This window comes from Alligator mississippiensis, chromosome 4 (assembly GCF_030867095.1).
Source record: "Alligator mississippiensis isolate rAllMis1 chromosome 4, rAllMis1, whole genome shotgun sequence".
Lineage (NCBI taxonomy): Eukaryota > Metazoa > Chordata > Crocodylia > Alligatoridae > Alligator > Alligator mississippiensis.
This window is the reverse complement of record NC_081827.1, coordinates 60,109,467-60,121,551: the sequence shown is the minus strand read 5'-3', so window position 1 is coordinate 60,121,551 and position 12,085 is coordinate 60,109,467. Positions and strand designations below refer to the sequence as shown.

The following is a 12,085-nucleotide window of genomic DNA, read 5'->3' as shown; positions in this document are numbered from 1 at the left end:
CACCTCTCTGCTCAGCTGGAGCAGACAGCTAGTTCACCCATCCTGCAACAGGGGTTTGTAGGGGAGGTGCAAAGCATCCTGGGATGCTGGGGGACTGTGAGTTAACTCAAATCTGGAGGGGATCTGGGACAGAAGTTCAATAAACTGATTTAACCTAATCAGTTAAGTCTGATACTACATCCATCCAGGTTTATCTTAAACCAGTTTTGGCCATTTTGAAAGAGGTTTATGTGCGCTGAACTTCCATTGTGTTACAGATAAGAACTGGTTTCTGATCACTTATACTGGTTTATGTGTAATTTCTGTCCCTAGACTGTACGTCTATGGAAACTATCTTTAAGTCACTGCCCCTAAACCACACCTCCTCCTCCCCCCCACAGAATCCAGTAAAACACACACATATACAAACTATTTTAGTATCATATAGTCTGTGGTATGATCCTAATAAACATTTACATTTTCCTAAGCTCTGTCTTACTAAATCATTTCAAGGGCTTCTAGATAACAAATTACTTGTTTTGAGAGTTTCAGCTTCTCCTGTGATTGACCTTGACACCCATTTCACCATTTTTTGTCTGGTACTAGAAATTTCAGAAACATAATAATGTTACAAATGTAACTACCATTTTGATAGCAACTTGCCTCTAAATAAAATAGAGGTGTCTCTCTAATCAAGCTACAGGAAAAATATTCCTCTAGCTTAATGAAAACCCAATCTGAATTCCAGACCCTGGATCCCTACTCAAGCCAAACTGCAACTGAAATAAAGTGAGCACCACCTGATAAATCCTATTTAATTCTAAAGCAAGGGATGCTTTTTGTGTGCATATAACAGAAGCACACTTGCATGGTAAAATTAGAAACAATCATGAACTTCTATCCTCTCCCACTAATGCGACTTTGTTGCTGAACTTCCTGTCCATAGTTTGCTTTATAATTTATGTAGAAAAAAATCAGTTATGTGAGCTGAAATACTTGTATTAGTAGAAAATGCAACTTTACAAGGCCGAATAACAGTTTCAACAAAGCTGCATGGTGAAATTTCTCTGTGTAATAATTTGTGAGATCACCACTGCTCACTTTTTTTTGTCAAACTTCCAATATATCATTGATATTCCAAACTCCTGTCTCCTGCAAGCAACTCATGCTTAGTTTGGTTTGGGACCCAAACACAGCTTGATATGATACACAGCCCTGAGCAGAAAACAGCTTAGCTGTTATCTGGGGTAGAAGATGGAAAACCAGAGATGCGTTCATTAACATACTGAAGAGCTGCTCCACCCTCTATTAAGCGGAACAGTATTAAATTTTGTCCCTCTGGGTCACTCCTAGTAGGAAAAATTATTTTTGTCTTTTCATCATTTGTGTTAGCAAAGAATACTTTACCATGAGTTCATACTTACCGACAGCTACAACTTTATAAGTATCAAACACTGCTACTGTCTCCACTACTGCTGTTTTTCAACTTGAAAATCAATCCCAATGTAATGAAAATGTCAAAATTCTGTAGTTATCCATAAAATTCTTCATTAGTTTTTCAATATTAATGACAAGAATCCTATTTATTTGATAACATTTAGAAACAGTGTGAAAAGTTGATCCATTATCTTTGATGACTACAGGACCATATCTCATACCTAGTCTTCTCTACTTGAATGTACAACTCACAAAGATAACATCTACACTTTTTGAGTTATTTTATTTCTTATAACAACTACTGCGAAAATAAAAGGCTTTTGGATGCCATGGCCATCAAAATCCCAGACCACAGGACCAGATCCAGATCTAAATCTGGTGTAAAGCAGCTTTGAAACAAATGGTGACACATCCATTTGCACCATCTTGAGTATCTGACCCATGTGTCTATAAACAGCATTTAGTTCAACAGTAAATACAAAAGTAATTGTTCTGGAGAGTGTCTGTTCGTATAAGGCAGGGGAGGGCAATTATTTTGGGCAGAGGGCTGCTTACTGAGTTTTGGCAAGCCATTGAGGGCCACATGACAGGCAGCCCAGGGCAGATTAATATTAATTTTCTAAATTCTTTAGGGGCCCCGCGGGCTGGATAGAATGGCCTGGTGGGCCACATCCAGCCCCCGGGCCACATTTTGCCCACCCCTGCTGTAGGGGCTGATGTATCATCTTGTTCAACATACAGCTCTCTGATTATTTTAGTATCTACCATTCTGGCAGACAGTTTGCATTTTGAGTGGCAAATCTTTGTACGCTGGGCCAATCTTCTCCCTACTCTGTTCATGCCTTTCCTTTTGATTCTTTTTTTTCCCCTTCTATCTTGCTTAGCTGTCAAATAAAGGCATATTAAGTCTGGCAAAGAGGAAGCACAAGTTGCTAGCTCTTGAAGCTGATGCCAATTGCACAGTCCAGATAAGCCTCAGGGGATCCTCTCTGTCTGTGTGTTGTGGAAATGCCATTCTTTCCATTTTCCAGAAATACTGAGCCAACTTTATTTCACTTCTCCACCCTTAAAGGCTCCGTACATGTTCTGAGATCCTGGCTACATCACTATGTTCCTCTCTTCATACTTAATGCATTGTGCTATCAAGGGTTTTCTGTATACTTACACATACCAAAATGCCTTGAATATATGAAAGAATGAAAAGAACCAAATTACTTCCAGACTACCTGCTGAAGAAAATACACTTCTATATGCATTGCTAGCAAGGACATTCATTCCACATTCTTTGTTCCACCTTTGTAATGAAAACTCGGATGCTGTGCTTTAAACTCACAGAACTGGGTTAAATCACACTATGACTGTCTCACTAGCTACTTACCTGTAAACCAGGCACCTTTCGACCCTAGCCTCCCACCCACACACTTCAGGGACACTTTCGTTCATTCAAGCCAGCATTTGGGACTTTAAAAGGAATTACATGTTTAAGCGCCGCCTTGGCCTCAGTCATATTACATGATTAATACTAAAAAAAAAAATGCTGACTTTCAATGTCACCTAAATAAACTCCAGAAGAAACGTCCCTGGGTCCGCGGTCTAGTATGACAAGTCAGAAAGTGAGGTGTTGTGGGGGGGCGGGGGTCAAGTGAGAATGAAGCACAGAAAGCGGTATCCCTTGCCCCTGCTTCTGCCCCTCCCCGAGAAGAGACTTGAAAATCCTGCTACGGAGCAAAGGAAGCTTTCACTTTTTCTTTGCGGCGGAGCCTTGTGCGCTCTGCTACGAAAGCCCTCCGAGCGCTTGCTGTAGTGAACTTCCTTGATTTCTGGAGGGGCTCCCGCCCCCCGCTCAGATGCCTTTTACTCACCAACATCCCCATCCTCTTCGTCCTCGTCCTCGTCCTCTTCTTCCACTTCCACTAGCACGTCCTGGTTCAGCGCAGCCATCCTTCCCCCGGCTCTGCCGCCAGCCCTCCCCTTCAGGGCCGGAGCAGGCTGGCACACGGGCTGTCCTGGCCCCGGAGCAGGGTCGCTGGAAGGCGGCGGCGCGCGATGCGGAGCAGCGGCGAGCCCAGCCGGAGCCGCCCGCTCTCTCCCGCCCAGCCCAGCCCGGCAGCGCAGCGGCGGGAGCGCGAGGGGCGGGGAGGGAGGGAAGGGGGCGGCTGGAGACACAAAACGCAGCCACAACCAAGGGCCTCCACCCTCCGGGCAGGGTGACTGATGGGCCGCAGGGCGGGGACGAGGGCGAGTCTCTGCTCTTGCCTTTAGACGAGCCGCGAGCAGCGGAAGTCCAGGCTGGGGACATCGCTCTTGTTTGTAACACAGCAGATTTTTTTTTGGTTAATATCTTTCGTGTTCCAGATCGAATTAGCCAAAGCAGCTCCAAATCATATGGCTTGAGTTTCCAGAACTCAATTGTTCTGGACGCCCTGGATGGCGCTACAACAGGCAGGCATCCTCCATCCCCGCCCCATCACCCTGGGACTTCAGACCCATACAAACTTTCATTTCTACCCAGGAGGACTGCTGCAGTCTTTTCTCCTGTGCCTGAAGAAGACTGCTTGTGCCTGAAAACTTGCAATTAAAGATTTTTTTTATTTTTGTTTTGCAAAAATCTAGTTGGCCTAGTAAAAGATATCACCTCTACCACAAGTCCTGATCCCAAGTCCATGGGCAGGCATCCTACCTGCGGGCCCAAGCCCAGAGGTCTTGGGGTTTGGATGCCCCCAGATATTACAGGCAAGCACCCTCCATCCCAGACTCTTTAGTCTGGCACATCACATACTCCCTACACTCAGTCTTCGAGCAGATAGGGCAGAGGTTGACCCCCTCCCCTCCTGCTTTCTACCTTAGGCATAGGCATCCTTGAGCTGCTGGACCCTGTCGCACACAGACCAGCCAGATTATCCAACTGGAGCTGAGTGAAAAACCGAAGGTCTCCCTATGAACCGTCCCTGGGCTTTTCTGGTCCGTACCCAGGGGCAGAAGCCAAGTTAGCAAAACAGACCTTCCTCCTACCTATACCTGTTTTCAAAGGGGTCAGGAGGCTGGGAGGGAAAATGGGGATTGCAGTTAAAATGCTGGGCCTAGGGTGGCCATCACAGAGGACAGTCTGGTTTTCTGCCACTCTGTCCTCTATTGATACAAAACCTGACACCTTTATGTCCTCTATTTTTCTCTTCAAGACTTTTCAAGAGAAAAATAGAGGACATAAAGGTGTTGGGTTTCTTCATATCAATAGAGGACAGAGGACAACTGGACTGTCCTCTATGGTGGCCACCCTAGCCACCTCTATGATGGCCATGCCATTATCCCTGTATATAAATCCATGTCCCTGTATGTGTGAAATGAAAAGCATGTGTGTAACAAACAGCTGGACTGATTTACATGTGCAACAAAGACTGGATTTCCTAGAGACTTCTGGAACTGGTCATAATCCAGCAAATAATTCTGCTTTATTTCTCTTGAGGTAGAATACGTCCCATTCTGCTTGGCCAGTGATTCTCAACTAAGCAGATAAGTACAGGCTTAGGCTTGCCCTTCACCTTCATTACCCAGCTCCTCTACAAAGGGGTAAGCACTGTAATATATCATTTTGAAATTGGGCACCAACAATTCACCAAAGTTAATGGAGAGGTGCCTCAAGTCCATTGATGGGTGCCTTGAGTCCAAAAAATGCTGAGAATCACAGTGGTAGGCACTATATAACTAAGACAAGGTATTGCCCAAATGTGTCTTAAGTTCAAAGCGTCAGAAGCAAGGCCTGTGAGAGAAATTTGGGGGCTCAGTCCTGGTAGGGCCCCCCTAAACTGCATTGAATCAATTCAATTTCGCAGGTTAGTCTAAGCTGCATAGATTGAACCAATGAGCAAGTAAACAGACATTTACTTTTGATTCCAGAAATGCAGCCACCTGCCTGCAGTGGCCTAGGACAGAACCCAGGGAGTGCTAGAGCACATGTCCCTGCTCAGCTGCAGCAGACAGCTTGGGACAAGGCTAGTTCACCCACCCTGCAACAGGGGTTTCTGGGGGAGGTGCAAAGCATCCTGGGATACCGGGAGACTGTGAGTTAACTTGAATCTGGAGGGGATCTGGGACAGAAGTTCAATAAACTGATTTAACCTAATCAGTTAAGTTTGATACTACATCTATCCAGGTTTATCTTAAACCAGTTTTGGCCATTTTGAAAGAGGTTTATGTGTACTGAACTTCCATTGTGCTACAGATAAGAACTGGTTTCTGATCACTTATACTGGTTTATGTGTAATTTCTGCCCCTAGACTGTATGTCTATGGAAACTACCTTAAAGTCACTGCCCCTAAACCACACCCCTCCCCACCCCCGCAGAATCCAGTAAAACACACACACATACAAACTACTTTAGTATCATATAGTTGTCTCGGACGGCCAAAGCCGACTCGAGGTGATTCAATAATTACTCGTTAGTTGGGGCGGGCTGCTGAATAGAGAGGCCGAGAAAGCTTTATGGTTGTAAAACTTTACTTACGTCGCTTGCTGTTGCGACAGGAAACGGTCCGGTCGTCTGAACAACCACGTTAGTTGTTCCAGCTGGCAGGGCTCAGGCCAGCTCATCTGTCTACAAATCGGGCCGGCAGGGAAAGGAATACATCTGGGATTGCGCTCAGCGACGGGGAGACGAATCGATAGATGATCAGGCTATTGATTAGCTCAGCCACGAGTCAGATCTCTTCAGAAGCACTCTGCAGCGTGCTCAAAGTTCTCCGACTTGGGAGGAAGTTGCGCTAATTTTTAAACAGCCAGCAAGCCAATTACTAGCCGCTACGTGTGCATAATTTAGAACTGGCCAATAGCGGGACACAAATTTACATCCGAATGGCGGGAACTCTCTTGCACCGGGGGTTTTCTGCAGCAACAGAAGGCCTTTACTTTTGCAAGAGGCTCTCATGTGGCGGGAAAATTCCACTGTGCCGAGGCACCAAAATCACTGGGTTGTGACAATAGTATCATATAGGTGCTTCCATTTGTTTTGAGAATCCACCCTCTGAAAATCAAATCAGGTAACCTTTATGATGCCTCAAATTGAACATCCAAAAACCAAGGTACTCCAAATACTCAACACTTGGGAAAATCTTGAGTCTACATATGTAACAAGGGTAATACAGCTGTGAAAAGGGAATCTATTCAGGGGGGAAAGGCAGAATTGTCACAATGTTCTCCTTCCTCTGTACCTCAGTTCTGTCACAGTGAAAGTGTTTATTAAATGGCAGAAGTTGTATCAGCCAGCATTCCCATGTAGGCACGTGGATCCAATCCACTCTGCTTGTTCAAAAGGAAAATAGAGAAGTGCTAAAGCCAAATGAGTGATCTGGCTATATGCTAGTGGCATTGGGAATTGTAAAAGGATCTGAGCTTAAAAAGGAATAAGAGCTAGTGGTAGAGAAGTTGACAGAAAACAGGCTAGTTGAGAATGGTGTTGAAAGATTAGGTCAAGGAAACCTGCTGTTGCAGGTGAAAAGGAGGAGAGAGGTTTTTACTAGACCCCTATTTTCTATATCTGAGCATGACATTTGTGTGTCCAAGCTATTGCAATTCACACTGCTGGTACCAGAGGCTGAGTGGCCCACAATGCTTGGGTTGCTTAAAGTCTGACAGCCTATCTAGTAAATTATTAACACTATGCTAATGAACAAATCCAGAAGCTATTTGCTTCTTTTGCTCCCTCAAGGAGCAGTCTGTGTTTCATTAAACAGATGTGGGTGGGACACCACACAGGGGCCTATTGTTGCAGTGGGTCCAAGAAATGAGACCTTCTTGTCAATATTTGAAATGGCAGTACTTCTTTTATTGATAAATTTAAATTGGAATGTTTTGGGAGAATGTGCAGTGCTGCTCTTTACTTGCTCCAGCTGGGGGTTGTGGGGAGTGGCTGTGTGGGGAGCTAGGCTTGGCTGGAGACTATTGCAATGGCATGCAGGTTTCTCTTTTTAGCCATGCTCCCTTCTCTCATGCCCTCTCCACCCCCGGTGCTCCCTGCTGTTTCAAAGCATGAACCAGAATCAGGAATCTGTACTACCACCACTGTCTCTAGCTGGTTCCCCACATACCCACTCCAGCAGGGCAGGAGCATGTCAGGAATGGCTCTGGGGTTCCCTTTGTGCTTGGAGTATCTGAACACAATGTCAGAAGAGGGGTGCATCCACATGTACATGGGTGCACCATCCCTGAATCCACCTGGATCAAGCCTCTAGCCCCAGAAGGGGCTTCTGTGTCAGAAAGTGAATACTGCTGTGCTTGCTAGATTTCCTTCCAAACAAACCCGAAAACCAAAACAAAACAGAGATCAGGTTATTCAAGAAAATGCATAGCCAGTCCTATAACCACTTTGCAAATGCAGTGGACTGTCTAGTTCACTGGAGCTGCACTATCCTTATTGCTAATTCCACGTTTCTCTGTGACTGAAAATAGTATTAGGAAGCTGCAAAGTAAATTAATGGCATAATAGGAAAGATAAGCATTTTATAGACTGCTGAACTACACACAATGCTTTTCCCTGGAATCTATTTAACAAGGGCAGCTATAGGATCCAGCTCAGCATACCTGTTCTCCCCCATACATTTTCTGATGTATAACTTTCTGTAAAAACAAACCTCTTTAGATCTCACTTGCCATTAAGCCCTAAGTGTTCAATTTCACAAGGTACATAAAGTAGAGTTACATAGTTTCATAAAAGACAATGGGAGTTGGTGGCTTATATTCCCATAAAACTCTTTGAAAATGTATGGCTATTTTTTCTTAACTTTACACCTGATGCACATACTTCCGTACATACTCTTGGCAATGCATCAAAACCCCAGCAGCCTGAGTTTGTTACTCCTGTGCAGCACTTATTAAAAAGGCAGCAGATGATGAGAAAAATGCAACAGCACCACCCTGCTGCGATTTCATTGTCAAGGAGATAACAACAGAAGATCTGTTAAAACAAATTTGGTTTTGTAAACTCTAGTTAATGAACAGAATTTTGCCAAAGCAAGCTAATGTAATGAAGTGTGGGGAGTTTAAAAATATCTTCTTCCTAATGCTGCACTGGGCTGCTTACAAATTTTAATCAAAATATAAAAATAATAAAAATCTGTTCACATCCTTCGGAAGGGAAGAAAGCAAAGCAATGGAAGTACATAGAGCCAGAGAAAAAATAAGGTGATTGCTTGCATGAGTAGGGGTTTCATAAAAATCATTAGAAGGTAGGGTAAGAACGGAAGTCAAGAGGTCATCTAGTCCAACCCTTGGATCAATCCTGGCAAATGTTAGTCTGAACTATTCTTTAAAGCCACTCATGAAGGAGATTCTGCCCCACAGTATAGAAATGTGTCCATGGAGATTACAGCACCCGGGCTTCCCGTCCCAGTCCTGGGCTTCCTTGAAGTTGGAGGAATCATTGTGGTACCAGGAAGTAGTGGGGATGATAGAGGTGATGGTGGCCATGGCAACTTTTTGCCAGATGCCCCGGAAGAGAATGTGCAGATGTCTCCAACTCCTATAAAGCATATGAAGTAGAAAAGCATGTGCCCCACAAAGAAAAGGATGTACAGCAGCAGAGGGTTCTTGCTGTGAATCACAACACTTACTTGGTGAAGCGTGGACCCCTCTGATGACTCTGAAGACAAGCTTTTTTAGAAAAGGAAATCCTTCACAATGTCAGGAGACCTGAACACAGTGCCAGACAGAAAGCAGAAGAGATGTGTGCCCACTAAATTACAGGATTTCATGAAGTGGTTTCCTCTGACTCAGCATGATGGACCTGACAGCAGCAAAATCAAGAGGAATGGGCCTGTGTTCATTTATTTGGAGTTTCTGAGATGGCACCTGCTGAAAACAAGCATAGCTGCACAGGGGAAGCTACAGAGGCTGGTGAGTTATTGCTGGTGAAGCAGCTGCAACAGTAGCTGGAGAACAAAGAAGCCAAAGGAGAAGCTGAATGCCACACAGATAAAATAAGTGGAGGACTACCTGGCTGGAGGGGCAGGTGAGTTCTTGAAGCATATGGACATCCAGACAGGCTCTGAAGAGAGATGGTGGCTGAGGGCGCCATGGGCCTAGGAGAAATATAACTCATTGAGGTACACAGAGCTAGTGGGGAGGTGTTCGTTGCTAACTCCCAGAATTATATTGGGCACATCAACACAAGGCATTTACTGTGGAGCTGTCTAATTAGTTCCGCAGTAAAGTCTCTGCATCTACACATGCGGCCCTATTAGGTTGCAGTAAACTAATAACGCCATAAGTTAATAGTTGTAAACACAAGTATTATCTTGTGTCAGCATTATTTACTGCACAGCAGTGCATGCATGTGTAAATGCTGACAGGGCTGATGTGGCACAAGGGTGCTTTAGCATGCAGGCTGCCTGCCTAGGCTGGCAGGCTGACCCTCTGGGACCCCTGTGAGCTGGGGCTGCTCCTGTCCAGCTTAAAGTATTGCAGCTCTGGGTACACATGTAAATGCAGCACCTAGGAGCAATAAACTCCAGCATGATATATGGTGGTCACTAGTGTTGCCCTGGTGACAGCAGCCAGAACTGGAAGGATAAGGTGAAGATACAGAAACAGGAAGAGCAATCTACCTTTGATATCCACAGCGGTGGAAATCGTTTGTCACCAAGCTTCAGGCATGTGGGCATGTGACACTACTTCATAATCCTGATGGTAGGAGAAGCCAGCCTTCACTGTGTGTGAAAACTCACCACTGACTATGCAGTGAAGATGTAGGCTGGCTTGGAGGTGATGGACATGGTAAAGGCTGTGATATCTGAACCAACAGCAAAGGCACAAATGATTCTACACCCTCATGGTCTCCTCTTTCTCAAACAACTGGCATCAAAGTCTAGTGGTCAGGACTGCCAGGAGCAGCAATATTCCTAGGGAGTCTTCCCAAGTCCTGTGAATATATGGAATTCTTTTGGAAAGCCTTTAGCAGGCTGCTCCCGCTCTTGCTGCCTTCCCCCACTCTTTGCCCTTGCTGCCTTGTCTTGTCTCTTCATTCTATATCGAACTTTGTGCTGAGTTACAGCAAAGTAGGGCCCTCAATTTCACATCTCCCTGCCTCTGTCTCTGTCCTTGTTATCCCACGGTGTGCAGTATTAAATCCTGGTGATTGCTTTGTTAAAAAAATACACATCTTTAGGTAACCTGTTCCAGTGTTTCACTGCTCGTATAGTTTTTCCTTACATCCAACCTAAATCTTCTGTGCTGCAATTTAAGTTGATTTATTCTTGGCCTTTCCCCAGTGGCCATATACAGCAATCAATCACCATTCCCTTTATGACAGCCCATTACAGATTGGAAGACTGTTATGTTCCCCGTCAATCTTTTCCAGACTAAACAAACCCATTTCCTTCAACATTTCCCCACAAGTCATGTTTTCTAAATTTCTTTTTAGTTTGGTTGTTCTTCTCTGGATTCTCTTTATTTTTCCTACATCTTTCTTAAACTACAATGCCCCAAACTGAAAATGGTACTTTAGTTTGGCTCAACACTGCATGCAATGGAAAAATTGTTTCCTATGTCTTACATAAGGCACTCTTGTGAAATCATGACAGAATGAAATTTGCTTTTTTTACAACAGTATCAGATTGCTGACTGTTGGTAGGTTGAACTCTACCGTAGCATCCAGATCCTTTTGCACCTTACCAATGACTAAGCAATTATTCCTTATTTTGTGTTTATGAATTAGATTTTTTCCTTTCTAAGTGGATATAGTAGTTTGCACTTGTCTTTACTGAATTTCATCTTGATTTTGGACCATCTCTCCATTTTTTCCTGAGCATATCCTTCAAAACACTTACAGGACAAGACACTATGCAGGACAAGACACATATTTTCACATGAGTATACCAGAAACAAAAAAAAAAAATAGACTTCAGCCAACTAAGGGTAGGTAAATAGGGTCCATTACTAAGAAATTATAAGGAAAATGGTGTTCAGAACTGCTATAACTAAAAGAGACTATCTTAAATGTGCAATGTCAAACAGTTCTACTGCAGAGAAAAGATAAGAAGAATGGTAGGAAAAAGACAATGCTGTCAATAACTGTTTAATGGCCTGAAAGTCACACAAAAAGTGGAAACAGAGACACATGAATATAAAGAAATAATACAAATTACAGAGACAAAATCAGAAATACTAATGCACAAAATGAGTTTTAACTAGTATGGAATATAAATGTCAATAAGTAAAGGTTCCATAAATAGATTAGAAGTAAGACATTAACAAAGCAGACCCATTACTTAATGGGGAAGGAGAACAATGGGTGTCATACAGAAGACTGAGGAACTCAGTGTGGTTTCTTGCTTCAGTCTTCACAAAAGAGGTTAATCATGACTATAAACTTAACAAAATTAGCTTTTACCAGAGGATAATAGTGTAGTTTAAAATAAAGAAGTGACAAATTAAAGAATAATTAGATTAGCTAGATATATTCAAGTCAGCAGGGCTTGATGAAATTTACTCCAGAGTACTGAAGGAACAAGCTAAAGCAATTTCTGAAACATTTGTGATGATCTTTGATCAGAACACCCTGTACTGGAGGACAGGAGAGGTCCCTGAGGACTGAAGGACAAATATAATATTTATCTCTAAAAAGGGGAAACAGAAAGACCCAAGGAAATGCAGTTTAGTCAGCCTAACTTTAGTAAACTGA

The 12,085-nt window shown here is 43.6% G+C and overlaps 1 protein-coding gene across 3 annotated transcripts in view; it reads right to left on the bottom strand.

Moving 5' to 3' along the window:
* ANO6 (anoctamin 6) overlaps nucleotides 1-3,544 on the bottom strand; it is a 115,445-nt gene extending 111,901 nt beyond the window's left edge. For all 3 annotated transcript variants that reach the window (XM_014601101.3, XM_014601104.3, XM_019492779.2), the window contains exon 1: nucleotides 3,279-3,544. In XM_014601101.3, the coding sequence (XP_014456587.1) occupies nucleotides 3,279-3,357 (79 nt within the window). In that variant the 5' untranslated portion in view covers nucleotides 3,358-3,544. The remainder of the gene's footprint in view (nucleotides 1-3,278) is intronic.
* Nucleotides 3,545-12,085: the final 8,541 nt, after the last annotated feature.